The 16,605-nt window shown below is 39.6% G+C and overlaps 1 protein-coding gene across 46 annotated transcripts in view; it reads left to right on the top strand.

Moving 5' to 3' along the window:
- SLMAP (sarcolemma associated protein) overlaps window positions 1-16,605 on the top strand; it is a 149,540-nt gene that overhangs the window by 265 nt on the left and 132,670 nt on the right. For all 46 annotated transcript variants that reach the window (XM_081524805.1, XM_081524807.1, XM_081524786.1 and 43 more), the window contains exon 2: window positions 8-1,323. In XM_081524805.1, coding sequence (XP_081380931.1) covers window positions 1,126-1,323 — 198 coding nt within the window. In that variant the 5' untranslated portion in view covers window positions 8-1,125. The remainder of the gene's footprint in view (window positions 1-7; window positions 1,324-16,605) is intronic.

Genomic DNA, 16,605 nt, shown 5'->3' with positions numbered 1-16,605 from the left:
CCCTCAGGTCGGAAAGTTTCCTGCCTCGTCGGTCACAGCCTGAGCGTGTCCCACCGGCCGCGAGTGGTGGAGGCTGCGGCGGACCCAACCTGGGGCCTCCAGGCCTCTCTCCCAATCTCCGGGCCAGCCTCCCTCCCCCACCTCCTCGTCCGCCCGGAGCTTCGGCTGCCGCCCCTGAGATGCGACCCTCGCGGGGGCGACCCTGAGAAGAGGCGACCGGTGTGCTGAGCACCAGCCGGGAGCCCAGGCGTCCAGGGACCAACTTCCTGCGGCCCGAGACCCCGGAGCCTCCCTCCGGGTCGCGCCTTGCTCGGTTCGCACCCGCCTGCGGAGCCGGATCCCCGCCCTGGTCGCGGGGACGCCCGCCAGGTGCCCGGGAGTCCCGCCTCGGCCGCTGCCCGCGCCCCCGCCGACCCCAGCTCCTCGTGCCGAGGTCCCCAGCCACCGCCGCCTGAGCCCGGGCGGTCCGGGCACCCGGTGCCACCTCCCGGGCGGCCTCCGCGCAGCGGGGGCAATGCAGACTGTCCCGCTGGCCGTCTAGAGCCCTCCGCCGCCTCCTCCATCGCCTCGTCCCACCACTCCCGAGGCCCTCGAGGACGGGCGGTGGCCGCCCAGGGGTGCTCAGCTACACCTTTCTTCCGCCCGCAAGGACCTTTCTGGCCGCACCGACCCTTCCTTCATGCTGCAGTGCTGCAACATTTCCGCCACCGAGGGGGAACAGCGGCCACGATCCCAAACAAAACACAAGAATTGGCGTGTGACTCATCTGCTTGGATACCTCCAGCCCCCAAACTGTCTTCCAGGAGTTTTCCGGGCCGAAGCTGTCCGATGTTTGAGCCTTTAATTCCTAGGGAAGAAGATGGACTGAAAGCCGCCAGTTGGGGACTTTTGGGTGATCAAGGCGCTGCTGGGTTTTCAAGGAGGTGATGGGGCTTGCTCTGGCTTGTCTTCCCACCCAAGTGAAGAGTTGTTGATGTTCACTGGTTATGCTTAGACAATGTGCAGTTTGCTTTAATTTAAAATTTGGGGGGGGGATAAGGGGGTCTAGGCTTGTGAAGGGCAGCTCGGATCCGGTGGAACTCCTCTTTGTCCCTGGTAGGAGAGACACCCCCAAGTCTGTCCTCGATGCCGTCAGCCTTGGCCATCTTCACTTGCCGCCCGAACTCACACCCGTTTCAGGAGCGTCATGTCTACCTGGACGAGCCCATTAAAATTGGCCGTTCCGTGGCCCGCTGTCGACCAGCGCAGAATAATGCTACCTTTGATTGCAAAGTGCTGTCCAGGAACCATGCTCTCGTCTGGTTTGATCACAAGACGGGCAAGGTAATGTCACTAAGTTGTCTAACAATCATTGCTTTTCCTTTCCCTTTGCCCTTTCCGCGTAAATGTATGCAGGATCCCAGGGTGTGCACCCAGGGGAGACTTTGCAGCAAGGCGGGGAAACCCAACTTTTGTGTGTCTGGTTCTAGTGGTTGAATGGAAAACAGAGAAGGAATTGTAATTAAATGCCTCGAGAGGGCGATGGCATCTTGATAACGTGGTCATTCCCAGTGAAATCCTAAACCCTAATTCGTTTTAGAAAACTAGATAGTGAAACTTGGCTTCTTGCTTTCATTCTTTTCCGAAAGGTGAATTTGCAGTTCAGTGCTTGGTGAAGCAAGCAGCACTTCCCAGAGCAATGCAGGGAATCTGTGGCCAGTATTACCCTGGGGCTCAAGTGTCTCAGTGATGAGACGCAGTTAACACCATAGCTTTTAACTGAGGACCTTTCTAGCAAAGGACAGTGTTTGTGTAAATTTACAGTTTTAAAAGATTTGATACATGTTTACCTATGAAGGAGTAATTTGCAGTTATCAAAGCTAATTAAGCATGAACAACTGTATAATTTCAGAGTTTTGTTTGCAAGTTGGGTGAACATATACCAATTGTTTTTGAAAATCACTTTTGATGTTCCCTTCAGCACTTATTAAAAACAACTAATGCATACTTACAAAGGTGATACTTAGAAATCATTGTTAAAATTATTTTCTGAAATTATATCCAACTCTGTCAATTATTGCATTACCTAGATATTATAGGATGAATTTAGTTCTCATTATGTGTGAGTATTTTAGCATTTTTATGTTGGCACCCTAATTAACTGTACATGTAGGTGCTTATGTCTTAAGAATACAAGAAAAAAAAATTGAGTAAAAAGACCCTTTCAATTTTTAAAACTATCTTTGTATGTGGAGAATACATTAAAGAGCTCATCTTTGTGCTTAAATCTCAAGTTTTAGTTAAGCTACTGAATCAGTTCCAACTTAGAATAAGTTATGTAAGACTAATAAGAATATCTCCAGTTTTATCTCCTGACTTTTTGGACCCTCTTTCTGAGTTTAATGATTAAGTCTTTTTTAAAAGAAGAATTTAAATCTTCTAGAAGAGTTGTGTTTTGAAATGAAGGAAACCTGAGCCTGAAAAGGAAGAGAGAAAGCAATACTCCTGAATCAAGGAATTATTATATAAATTGTTGTTCAGAGAAAGGAGGAAAAGATTGCCCAAGTGCTCTGTGCTTGCATAATATCTATATCCTACTCTGTATGTAGGATGAGAACTAAAAAGTGTTATTTTTCTGTGTAACACCAGATGCTTCTTACCTGTGGAACAGATCCTTTTTTCTCCCTGGGAACTAAAGTTTGGGTGCCTGAAAGACCTCATAGATTACCCATAGTTATTTAAAGAACTCATCTTTCCAGCAGACAAATTCAGACAGCATTATCAGCTAGTTGCCTTAACCAGCTTTTACATTTTTGTCTTTTTATGTCCCTGGGTAACAATTAAGGTGCAACTTAATCAGATAATAAGTTTGCTTAAAGTACATTGCATATGCACCTTCTTTATTCTGATTCAATACTTAAAGGAGGCTCAGATTTTTTCTTATTTGAAAAACAGTGATTACATGAACGGTGCTTTTCATGGTTACACTAAAACCTGAATAATCGATTACTTTGAGAAGACTAAAAATAGATCAATAGTAAGTGTTTTTTGTATAAATTGATATGATATGTTAAACTTTTGAATGGAATTTATTAGAAAACCTTATCTTTAAAGGATCACAGCTTATTTCTACCATTTGAATTTTTTTTTTCTTTCTTGCTTTATTAGCTAAAACATACTCAGGATGTGAGGCCTTTACTTTAGGATTAGATGTAACTATTGATTATTGTACCACCTAATCTAGTTAAAACAAATAACCTGTCAAATCTTGCCATGTGATCCAGTTGTTCTAGGAATTAATTACTTAAAATTTAGGTTTAAACAGACAGTAGGTTTTTATTGAGCATCTGTTATGTGCCATATATTGTGAGGTACATAGTTACAAAGAAAACCCACAGTTTGACCAAGTATCACTTAACTGTTTTCTCTGTATGAGATTTCCAGTATAAGGATTTGTTATAATTGTATCATAACAAAAGTCCCTAGGGCCTAATATATATTCCCAGCAAATTTCTTTTTATAATACTAGAATCCCCTCCGTCTGTAAGCATTGACTCAGGTAAGTTTGTTTGTTTTTCCTCAACCTGTTTTAAACTTCAGGTTTCTCTTCTGGGGATAGTAATAGTATCTACTATTGTTTTCACTGATTCAGATAATCATGTAAATCACTTAGCACCCTGTTGCTTGCCCTTAATAAGGGCTCAGTCCTTAGAGAAGAGGGTGTTTGGAGTGGAGAGTAGAGGGAACCATCTAGGCAGGTCTTTGCAATTTGCTGTAGTGCTGTGGAACCTTAGGAAGTTAGTGTGATGTTTTTTTCTTTCATGTGATGGCATGTGTGGAAGTAATTTTTTAAATTGAAACACACGAAGTTTTCTACAATTTTGTCCAAATTGGCACTTACCTGGGAAGTGGAGAATTGAGGTAATAAGCCCTTTGGTTGACTTTCAATTTATGAGTGTTGCATTCTGCATTTGCCATTAAGGGAAGACCTTTAAAAGCTGAAAGAAATAATAACCACTTAAAACTTTCTGATTAGTCAAGCAATACATGTTTATCGTAGGAAATCTGCAAAGTGTAGGCAGATGGAGAGCTCGGTGACACTTTTTAATGCTAAGTTTATGGAATGTTTTAATGGTATTTAAAACCTGCATGCTAGAGGGTGACAGGTTTGGCACAAAGTAGAATTTAATAAGCTTCCCCAAATCATCTACTCAGTGATGTAGCAGGTGGATATTGCCCAGCTTGGATTCCGGCCCTGTGTATCATCTTTCACTCCTTTTTGGAGGTCAGACTCTTCAAATTAGATGGCAGATAATAGCATGTTATAATCTTTCTGTTGACTCAGGGTACCACTGAGCAAGCAAATCTGTCCATATGGTGGTTACATAGAAGAGCTAGTAAATCAGGACTGCCTCCTGATTTGGGTGGCTCTGTTTGATTTGAGTCTTTGTGAACCAGTGATAGTCTAGTGGTTGACACAGCAGTCTGTTTCCAGTCTCGCTGTAGTTTACCAAGTAGTTAGTAGTAGTAGTAGTTGTCTACTCCCAGTTTCACTTTTTAAATTTAAATTCAACACATTCTTGAGCACCTCTTCTATCATGGTCTGTTTTAGTGGAGAATGTAGTGGTGGGTGAGGGAAGGGGGAGAAAAATCATAAGAATTGGTGAGAAATTGTTACCCCTTATTAGGAGTTTATATTTCAGATCGAGAGGGTGACCAAACACCTTGAGGACAGTTGATCTGAGATAAGATAGTATTATTTAAGTTTAAATGGCAAGAGAATGATGGAATTTGAGACTTTAAAATAGGAGTGGATAGGTACAGGTAAAGAGAAGATGCTTTTCTGGGTTGTGGTTGTGTATGAGAGGATGAAGGTGGAATAAAACAGACAAGGAAACTGATTTTGTTGGACTGAAGGGCCCTTTTGGAGAGTGGCTGTGATAGCTGTGAGAGAACATTTGTTGTGTGTATGTTTTCATGTTTGTGCCTGTTTTTGTGATTAGTTGTCAGACCCTGGAGAAGAGGGTCTCTGCCTTATGTGTCTGTTTTCTCTTATTTCTTATGAAGTAGATGTTGAGTAACGGAAGCTGTGTAGAGAGTGTGGAGCCAAGTTATGGAGTGCCTTTATTTATTTTTCGAGGACGTGGACCCATGGGCTATGGAAAGACGGAGAGTTCTGTGCAGAGCACTGACATACCAAACCATAATTGACGAGTGATAAAACAATATGTAGAGTGACCTGGAACAAGGAAAATGGGTAACCATTAGCTTAAGTTACTTTGTACCACATTATTCTGTACTCTGTTACCATGCTGTTCTAAATACTTTACATGTTAGCTTATTTAATACTTAAGTATCTATTTAAGATAGGTGGGAGTTCTTGGTTGGTCAGTGGCTAAGACTTTTTGGCCTCTGTCTCAGAGGATCTTAGTTCTCTGATCAGGGATAGAACTTGCCCCTGCTGCAGTGGAAGCTTCGAGTCCTAACCACCGGGCCACAAGGGAAGTCCTGAATCCAAGCACTTAACCACTCTGCTATTCCAGGGCTTTGTGAAAGCTTAGATACAATGCCATTTTGTAGGGGTACAGGCCAGGTTCACAGTAGGAATGAAAATGACTAAATGCCAGAAAGTGAAAAAAAGACAAGTGTGTTGTCTGTTAGGACTTCAGCAAGGAGAGAAGTGTCATATGGACTGGAGATTGTGGGACGGTTTCATGGATGAGATGCAGTTTGAGCTAAGACCTTAGGACTTTCTGAATAGGGCAGAATGTAGACAGCCAGAATCAGTCAGAAAGGAGTTTTGGGTGGGAAGAAATCTAATGCCTCAAGTAAAGGCATAGAAGCAGGAATGATGTGGTATGTTTCAAGGACACTGCAGGAAAGTCATTGCAAGGGAGAAATCTCCAGAATTTGACAACCAGGATTGTTTTCTTTTGTCTTCTTCCTGTATGACTGCAGAGATCCTGGCCTCAGTTTTTGGGGAGAGTGGCAGATCCTATATTCACTGATTTTGTTTATTTGTGTGTTGTTTCAACAGATGCCTAATTTTTTTGTTGCGGTTGTTGACAGAAGTTATAAAGGTCAGAAAGAGCTGATTTTTGTGAGAAATGTATTTGACATGTTTAATACGGATTAACTTAAACATGTTCGGAAGGCCGGGTTATGTATCCACAGGACGTAATCATTTCCTTCTGTCTTACTGTTCACAGTAGTGGAAAATTAATGAAATATTTTCTCCATTTTATTCATCCATTGTTTAAAATATGGACTGTGTATACACTTTAAACATTTTTGTTCTACTTATTTGACTTTGCTCCATGGGTTGAATTTACTCTTTACCTTCTCAGGCTCCTGTTTGGTTTTCTCAAATGGTATTTATGTTAAAGCTTAGTATCTATTCTTTTTTATAAATAGGGAGGAGGGTGTCTGTCATTCAGAGTTTTAAGTGAAAAGATTGTGAGATTGGCTCTTGATGTATGTCAGCTACTGAATTGAGAAAAATGGTGGCATTTGTTAGCTGCAGAAGTGTTCTAAAGACTCTTTCCTGCCCATGCTTCTCTCACTGCCACTGCTAGTAGATGAACAGTTTATATACTCCTATTCAAAATCTAGGTTGCTGCACCATTAATTTTTCCCCCCATTGATTTTTACCGTGATATGCAAAGCCTTCAAAATCCATCTCTCATTTCCATTTTTTTCCCAGCTCTTGTTTTCTGTTACTCTTTTTTTTCCCCTTTGCCCCAGACTCTGTGCAGTAGCTATGTGACAGTCCTCACTGTTCTTGAAAAAGTGCCTTCCTTTCTTTTTTTTTTGCTATTTTGTCTTCCAGAATGACTTTTCCTCTTTGTCCCTTGAGGCCCAGTTCCAGTGTGAAGCCTTTCCCTACTCCCACTAACTGAAGAATTAATTGCTTCTTCCTCTATGTTCCCATAGAACTTTGTATATAATTTCATTATGAGACATAAACAAGAAAATAACTGTGATGCAAATATGCTGTTGCTCAGCCAGATGTGTGCTCTTGAGAACAAGGGACTAGACAGTACATAAATGTTGGAATGAGTGAAATGAACAATGAAGCAGTCTCTTGTTTCTGCAAATCCTGAGGAGGATAAAAGAGCGAAGGTCATTTGAGTTAGTTCTCAATTTGAGATCACATACTCTATTTCCAATAGGTAGTGTTTGTTTAAATCTTACTTATTGAGAATTTGCAGTGTGCAAGTCACTTTGCCAGGTGTTTTGGTATCTTAGATAATCTTGTGGTTGGTGATATAATTTTGAGCCATTACATTTATATCCATTCTCATGCAAAATAATACTTTTAAGGATTTAATAATATTCAGCATGCTTTCTTATTTCACTTGATCTGTGTAACACGTAGGAGGTAGGTAGAGCAACGGAAGACTGGCTCCATTTTATGAAAAAAGAGTTTGCTCTTTAGAGGTTATTTGCCCAAGGTCATCTCTTAGTAGCTATGGAGAGGTGGAACCAGAATCTAGGTTGTTTCCCTCTGAAATAAAAGCTAACTGCTAGACATTTATTCTAAACTATTTTATTATGGAATGAACAATTATAATGAAAATCTATCTTTTGCTCTCTTAAGGGTAATCTAATCTATTATTTTCTGGGAGTATGACTGAAAAATTTGTTGTATGACAAACTTCCAAAGACTGAGAGAATCTGAGTTAATTATTTTTCTGAGTCAGCTAGCGTTTTTTAAACATACCTCTACTACTCCTAGCAATAAATGTATTTTTTTCTAAGTTTGCATTCAGGCAACTGATTTGGATTTGAGTGTTTATGCAAATAAATGAAACAGCCTTGGAAAAACTTGTTTGCCATGTAAATTTTTAATACTTTATAAAGAGAACAACTGACAGGTGTAGAGGAAAAAGGAAAGTCTATGTAGGCATTTAAAAGCATGGAAGACTTTGGTGATTCTACTGAATCCTTTGTAAAATGTATAATCTGGGTTAGATTTTAATTTAAAAACATAAGAAAGTTTGTTTTCTTGTTTATTCGCTTTAAGGTTTTATCTGTACTTTCAGGCTTGTGGTTTTATCTACATTTATAACTACTGACTTATTCTAGCTGAGCCAAGTAGAAATGAATTTCCAATATGGACTTTCAAGCTATTATTTATTTTCTTATTTTTTATTTGCACAAGTAACAAGAATACATTCTTATAAAATTGAAGCAATAGGGAAGTATGTGAAGTATATATACATCATCTTTCACATAGGTACCTCTTACCGTCTTCCCTTCTAGAAGTAACCATTGCTATTAGTTTGGTATGTAATTTTCAGAACTTCTACTGTGCATTTGTCTACTTGGGTATATAGGTAAATAGTTTTGTTTTTTTTTTTCCCATAAGTAATTGGATCATAATTCTAAATGTACCTGTTAGCTGATGATATCAAGTGAATTGTGATAAGCTTATCTAAAATGTGTTAATATGCTCTAAGTTATGATCAGCATCCAGACTGCTGTAAAATCAATATCACTTCATTGAGTGCTTACCAGGTAGTATAATGAGTTTTATGTACGTTATCTCATTTAATCCTCACAATAGACTTTTGCAGTAGGTACTATTATCATCCTCACGGTGAGGAAACTAAGTTTCAGGGAGGCGAAGGAATTTTTTGTTCAGGGTAACGCAGGTAGTGGTGAAGTCAGGGTTTGAACCCCAGTCATTTGATTGCAAAATGCATGCTCTTGATCACTCTGTTGCTTGCTACCTCAGCACCTCTACACAATTAGTCATCATTAATCTCATCACCAACCAGTTAGTGAGCAATAGACTGAAAGAAAAAAATTGAAATAAAAACCTTATTGTCTGTTAACTCATAGATATTTTTTGTAGTAAATCTGTGTAGAGCTTTAATTGAAGGTCGATTTCTCAAATAGTATTTATTCATCACTTAAATTTTTACAATTTGAAAAAGAAAACTCTACATGTAAAGATATTGTATCACTGTTCAGATAGTATAATATACTAAAAAAAAAAGTGTATAATACTTTATATAGTATATTTTATAATATGCTAAAAAAGTACTCTTTTTTATTAGATAATTTATAAACATACTTTATTTTTATTGAGGTATAGTTGATTTGGAAAATATGTTTCAGGTACATAACAGTAGTTCATGATTTTTGAAGATTGCTGCTGCTGCTGCTAAGTCGCTTCAGTCGTGTCCGACTCTGTGCGACCCCATAGATGGCAGCCCACCAGGCTCCCCCGTCCCTGGGATTCTCCAGGCAAGAATACTGGAGTGGGTTGCCATTTCCTTCTCCAGTGCATGAAAGGGAAAAGTGACAGTGAAGTCGCTCAGTTGTGTCCGACTCTTCGCGACCCCATGGACTGTAGCCCACCAGGCTCCTCCATCCAAGGGATTTTCCAGGCAAGAGGACTGCAATGGGGGGCCATTGCCTTCTCCTTTTAAAGACTATTCTCCATTTAAAGTTGTCGTAAAAAATGGACTATATTCTTTGTGCTGTACAATTTATCCTTATAGCTTATTATTTCATAGATAGTAGTTTGTACCTTTTAATCTCCTACTCCAGTCTTTTCCTTCTCCCTACTGGTAACCACTATTTTCTTCTCTGTATCTGTGTGTCTATTTGTTATATTCAGTGGTTTGCTTTATTTCTTAGATTCTACGTATAAGTGCTAACATACAGTATTGGTCTTTCTCTTTCTGACTTATTTCACTAAGCATAGTACCGTCCTGGTCCATTCATGCTGTTGCATATGGAAAAATGTCATTCTTTTTTGTGGCTTAGTAGTATTTCATTGTATATATGTACCAGATCTTCTTTACCCATTCGTCCATTGATGGACACTTAGGTTGCTTCCATATCTTGGCTGTTGTAAATAATGTTGCTATGAACATTGGGGTGCATGTATCTTTTTGAATTAGTCTTTTTTGGTTTTTTGGCTAGATGCCAAGGAGTGGAATTGCTGGATCATATGGTAGTCCTATTCTTAGCTTTTTGAATAATTTTCATACTGTTTTCCACAGTGGCTACACCAATTTACAGTCCCACCAAAAGTGTACAGAGTTCCCTTCTCTCCACATCCTTCATTGGATAATTTCTAAGTATAGTATGTTTGGGGTTGTATTTTAAATTATATATATGAACCTCCCCCATAAGTAGATCTAATTTAGAAAACAATGAATTAATTTGTTTTTTAACTATTTAAATGTAGAAATATTAACTATATTATTAGATGCCAGTTATAAGTTTCCTTCCACTTCAAAAGTTCAGGGATAGAAGGTAAGATCATGCTGTATGTTACTAGTATAGCTGTGGTAGCTGGTTGTAGAATAAATGAAATCTATAGCTTTGAATTTTTTGGAAAAGTTTGCTTAGTAAAAGGGAATGTTATAGAGTTATCATATAAACCAGCAATTTTACTTCTATGTATATACCCGGAAGAAATCAAAACATATGTCCACACAAAAACTTGTACAGATATTCACAGTAGAAAAAAAAAAGAAACTACTCATTATCTATCAACTGATGAGTGGATAAATAAAGTGTGGTGTACTATATAAAGAAATATTATTTGGGAATTAAAAGGAGCGAAATATTGATACATGGAATAACATGAATGAACCTTGAAAACACTATGTTAAGTGCAAGAAGCCAGACACAAAAAGCCACATATGGTTTAATTTTATTTACATGCAGTTGGTAAAGAATCTGCCTGTAATCCAGGAGACCCGTGTTTGATCCCTGGGTTGGGAAGATCCCCTGGAGAAGGAAATGGCAACCTATTCCAGTATTGTTACCTGGAGAATTCCATGGACAGGGGAGTCCATGGAGTGCTACAGTCCATGGGGTAACAAAGAGTTGGACACGACTGAGCAAGTAACACACATGGAATGTGTAGGATCGGCAGCTCATTGGAAAAGACCCTGATGCTGGAAAGATTGAAGGTGGGAGAAGGGGGTGACAGAGGATGAGATGGTTGGTTGGCATCACCCACTCAATGGACATGAGTTTGAGCAAGCTCAGGGAGAGAGGGAAGGACAGGGAAACCTGGTATACTGCAGTCCATAGGTTGCAAAGCATTGGACACAACTTTGCGACTAAACAACAACGGGCTAGGCAATTCCATAGAAGGAAGGTAGATTAGTGGTTATGAGGAGCAGAAGTAACAGGAAGTGTGATGGTTAATTTTATGTGTAAACTTGGAGAGGCCAGCGTGTCCAGTTTTGGTTAAATATCATTCTAGATGTTGCTGTGAAGGTATTTTTAAAATGTGATTAACATTTAAATCAGTAGGCTTTGAATAAAGCAGATTACCCTCAAGAATGTGAATGAGCCTTATCCAATTAGTTGAAGGCCTTAAGAAAAAAGACTGAGGTTCCCCCCACGAAGGAATTCTGCTTTCAGAGGGCCGTTGTATTCCAGGCTGCAGTAGCAGCTCTTCCTTCTCTAGCCTGCTGGCCTACCCTGGAGATTTCAGACTTGACAGCCCTCAGCATGTTACGGGAGCTAATTCCTTAAAATAAATCTTTATCTCTGTATGTATATATGTATATGATGTGTGTGTCACACACACCTACATCCTCTTGGCTCTGTTTCTTTAGAGAACACTGGCTGATAAATACATGGGGTGACTGCTAAATCGGTACAGGTTTCTTTTTGGAATATGATCAAAATGTTATAAAATTGATTGTGATTGATGGTTGCACAGCTCTGAACTGTACACTTTAAATTGGTGAATTGTATGGTATGTGAATTAAATCTCAAAAAAAGCTCTTATGGAAAAAGAGATATTAGATGCCATAATAGACTTGTGAAACCAAGTAGTATGTAAGGAAGTGGAGGAGTGTCGAGTTCAAAGTGGGTAGGACCAGCAGAGCAGCTTTTGAAGTGCGGTGTGGCTTAATTTTTGTCACTAGTTTCTTAGTGTGAATGCCTTATACTCTTGGTTAGACTTTTGTTTATTAAATTTAGTAGATGGAGAGTGTGTTTAGAAACTTTACATTTGTTGAAACAGAAGTCTAACCAAGAGTAAGATATTGATACTAAGGAAATAGTGACAAAATTTTGGTATTATTGAGAAGTTGTAGTGCCGAAGTCTTCATGTGGGAGTTGAGAAATGGTTGGAAAGATGCATTGTGTAAGTCTCAGTCTGAACCTGGAGATCTTAAGATAATAATTTTACACACCAGTGAATCTCTTATATATTCAGGCTCATGCTGCTGCTGCTGCTAAGTCGCTTCAGTCGTGTCCGACTCTGTGACCACATAGACGGCAGCCCACCAGGCTCCCCCGTCCCTGGGATTCTCCAGGCAAGAACACTGGAGCGGGCTGCCATTTCCCTCCCCAGTGCATGAAAGTAAAAGTGAAAGTGAAGCTGCTCAGTCTTAGCAACCCCATGGACTGCAGCCTACCAGGCTCCTCTGTCCATGGGATTTTCCAGGCTAGAGTACTGGAGTGGGTTGCCATTGCCTTGAGCATGGTAAAATATTGTTAGAATGAATGATGTTGTCTTGACTAAGGAAGTATTCATAGTTGTAGTTAAACTTGGACCGTTCCTGGTCTTTAACAAGTATCTAAGTGTCTCATGTGTGCAGTACAGGGCACTGCAGTGCCCAGTTGTTGTTGTTAGTTGCTAAGTCGTGTCTCATTCTTTAATGACCCCATAAACTGTAGCCTGCCAGCCTCCTCTGTCCATGGGATTTCCCAGGCGTGAATACTGGAGTAGGTTGCCATTTCCTTCTCCAGGGCATCTTCTCGACCCAGGGATCAAACCTGAGTCTCCTGCATTGGCAGGCAGGTTCTTCACCACTGAGCCACCAGATAGTGCCCAGTAGGTAGTACTGAAAAATACAGTTACAATACAAATAAGTCCAAAGATAGAAGTATTTATGAATCACTGTTTCCAAGGAGCTAAGGGAGTGATGTATTCCTTATCCTAGGATTGGGGGTAGAAACTATGGAAGGAGTGAAGAGAACTTCCCAGAGAAAGTTGTTTTTAAGGTACTGTTTGAAGAGTGAGTTTTTTACTCTCTGTATAAAAAAGAGCAGGACTTTCCAGCCCCAGGGAATAGTGTGTATTTAAGGCAGAAAAGCCTAAAGAGAATGATGTAATCTGGGAAATGCAAATCCAGAAGTTAGCAGAATTGAGGAGGGGAGAATAAAGCCGCTGTCAAATCTTTGGGCTAGTTGAACACTGCTGGTAGAAGTTCCAGGGTTGGGCTACCTTAGCTGGAATCCTGGCTCCACTGCTTGCCAGATGTGTGACCTTGGGGAGTCTCTGTGTCTCCTTTTCCTTCATCTGTGCTGCTGCTAAGTCGCGTCAGTCGTGTCTCCCTCATCTGTAAAAGGAGGCTAATAGTGGGATTTGCCCTGTAGGATCGTAGTAGAGATCATGAGAATTCACATAGAGCAGTTAGCAGAATGCTTGGCGTGGAATAAGCACAAACAGTCTCTGAGAGTAGTTTGATTTAGGATTTTTTTACTTCATGATGGTATGAAAGCGATAATAGATTCAGTAAAACAGTACTTCAGATTTTGGATTTTGATCTTTTCCTGCAATATGTGGTATGGTACTCCCTTGGGATACAGGGGTAGTGACAGCAAGCCACGGCTCCTCGTCAACTATGGGATCACAAGGGTAACAGCCTATACACTTACAACCGTCTGTGCCCACACAACCCTTCTGTTTTTCATTTTTAGTATAGTATTCAATAAATTACATGAGGTATTCAGCACTTCACTATAAAATTGGCTTTCTGTTAGACCTTTTTTCCCAACTGTAGGCTAACTTAAGTGTTGTGAGCATGTTTAAGGTAGGCTAGACTGAGATATGATGTTCAGTAGGTTAGATGTATGAAATGTGTTTTCAACTTACAATAGGTTTATTGGGATGTAACATCATTGTAAGTCTAGGGAGATCTGTACTCAGTAACTTGTATCTATTTTAATTTTTCTTTGTATTTTTAGTTGATGTGTTTCCACAGTAAGACCTATAAGCTTATTTTTCATAAGTATGCTTTTTCATGATTAAAAAGTTTTTCTCTCCTTTGAATATCCGTTTTTAGAGTCTCCTTAACTAAGTAAATTATTTGATACCTTGGAACTTTTTAGAGTGTGTTAAAGAAGTAGTGTGACACAGTAAAAAAATATTTGGTCTTTGTCTGAGGTTCCTGGCACACAACTAAAACTCTTGGAATCTCCCGAATGTATGAGTGTCTTTTGTATGTTAATAAGATGACTGGTGGCTGGGAGGCCCTGGATAGCTGGTGCTGGTCAGGAAGGTGCTGGTCACCAGAAAGACTAAGTGATTAGAGGGCTGGAACTGTGAGACCTGCTTACCATCTCTGGGAAGAGGAGGGGTAGCAGGCTGAATGAAGTCTGAATTCTATAAAGACTCTTGAACAGTGAGGTTCTGGGAGCTTTTGGTTCGGTGATCACATCAAGGTCCTGGAAGGGTGGCTCAGCTGAGAAGACATGGAACCTTCTTGCCCTTTCCTCCATATCTTATTCTTTGCAACTCTTTCATTTGACTGTTCCTAAATTATATCCTTGTTGAAGGTGTCAGTGACAACCTGGGACTTTGACTGGCATTAGAAGTGGGGACAGTCTTGTGGGAATGAGCCCTTAACTTTTTGAATGTGGAATTCACTCCAGGTAGATAATATTAGAATTGAATTGTAGGACACTCAGCTTGTATTGGGGCTCCCCTGGTAGCTCAGCTGCTAAAGAATCCACCTGCAGTGCAGAAGACCCCAGTTTGATTCCTGGGTTGGGAAGATCCCCTGGAGAAGGAAATGGCAACCCACCCCAATGTCCTCACCTGAATAATCCCAATGACAGAGGAGCTTGGTGGGCTACAGTCCACGGGGTCGCAAAGAGTCAGACATGGCTCAGCAACTAAGCACAAACACGAACGAACAGATTGTATTAGAAAGTTGGAAAAGTAGTGTTGGAAAAGACAACCACACATTTAGTAACACAAGTATTGTGAATATAAACAGTTCAAATAGTCTTATTAATATCCATTATCCAGCACTACCAAGTTTGTATGGTTTCCCTTTAAAAGGAACAAAAAATCATTAGCATACTTGGCCTACCTTACTTGATATGGAATTAAAGGAGTTGAGTAAGTTATATGATGAAAATCTAGTTAATCAGGAAATGTAAAAGTGTATATGCTATATTCGGCAACATGGGGCATAATGAAAGTATTAGGATGTTACTTTGATCTTCGAGGAGCTTATTGTAGTTTAATTGGGAAGCCAAAGCTAACTCCATAAACAACTAGGGAAGAATTAAGTTCTAAATGGAATTAGGAGCTGTATGTGGTTAAGGTGGAGAAAGCTTGAATTGGACCCTAAAGATTTAGGGCAGAAAATAACAGGTGTCCTTGGTGTATAAAAGTCTGCGTGAAAAGGCATGAAGCCAGAGGGATAGTCTAGAGGCAATTGTGTGTTAAGGAGCTCTAATACTGGATTGGCCAGCTAGTTGGGGTTCAGTGACAGGGGCGAAGTTGTCAGGTTGCATTTCAGGAAGACTGTGAAGGTACAAGAGTTGATGGGGCAGTAGGGCAGAAATCTTTAAGGAACCAAGGCCCAAGCCCTGGGATTAAGAATCTTGGTTTGTAATTTAGGAGAAAGTCATGCCTCCCCTTAATCCAACCAAATAACCCTAATAACTAGGCTGATTTGTTCTCCACTGGGTTATGAAATACCCATCTGCTTTATTAAGGTGGACTTAATAATGAAGTGATAGGAAAATGGTGAGGATTTGATTCATAGTGAGTAGACAAAATTCGAAGTTTCCCAAGTATGATTTCTTATTTTCAAGATTCTTTTTCTCTTGACATATTAAAAGATTTCACTTGTGTGCCTCATTTCAAGGTATTTTTTGGTCAGTTACTCTAAATTCTGGAATAAACTTAAATGCCATTTCTGATATTGTCAGAAGTATAGATTTACTATTTTGAATGAAAAATGAAAGAAGTTACAAGGATAATGAAGAGAATATTGTATATGAATGTCCAAGTCAGAGGCAAATATTAAGTGACAGCACCTACTTCAGTAGATGTAGATTTTAAAGCATAAAATTTATGTACTAATACTGCTCTTGCCATTTTAAATTGATGCTGTAAGCTGAGGTTTTTGTTCATAATTGTCAGTTGTATGGAGGCAGAGTTTTCAGATAAGCATCAGTGAAGATTATTGGCATTATTGTGGTTTTTCTTTTTGATTTTTTTTTAGCTTTATTATTCCTCTTGTTCCTTGTTTTAATAGTTCATTTATTCCCACCCCCCTTACCTGATTTGAGAATTGTATCAGAATTTTATCCTTTGTTTTAGCTGCATCTGTTTTGAAAGCTGATATAACAATAGGTAAACTTTTTGAACAGTGTGTGAGAAACTGATTAAAAAACATTTTCCATTATTAGGTGGTTCCATTATAAAAGTTAGTCATTATTGCTTTCTAGTTTTACTATTTGCTATCTATATTACTACTGCTTTGTCATAGCAACATGGAAGTATAGGTAAGTAAATTACATATCTCATTGTATCTCTACTGATTACTGTTACCATGTTTCATATATGTGTGTGTGTGTATAAAAAATATATATGTCTTTAATTCTGATATT

This window comes from Giraffa tippelskirchi, chromosome 9 (assembly GCF_054371585.1).
Source record: "Giraffa tippelskirchi isolate mGirTip1 chromosome 9, T2T-mGirTip1v1.2.pri, whole genome shotgun sequence".
Taxonomy (NCBI): Eukaryota; Metazoa; Chordata; class Mammalia; order Artiodactyla; family Giraffidae; genus Giraffa; species Giraffa tippelskirchi.
The sequence above is the reverse complement of the archived record's forward strand: the minus strand, read 5'-3'. Positions and strand labels throughout refer to the sequence as shown.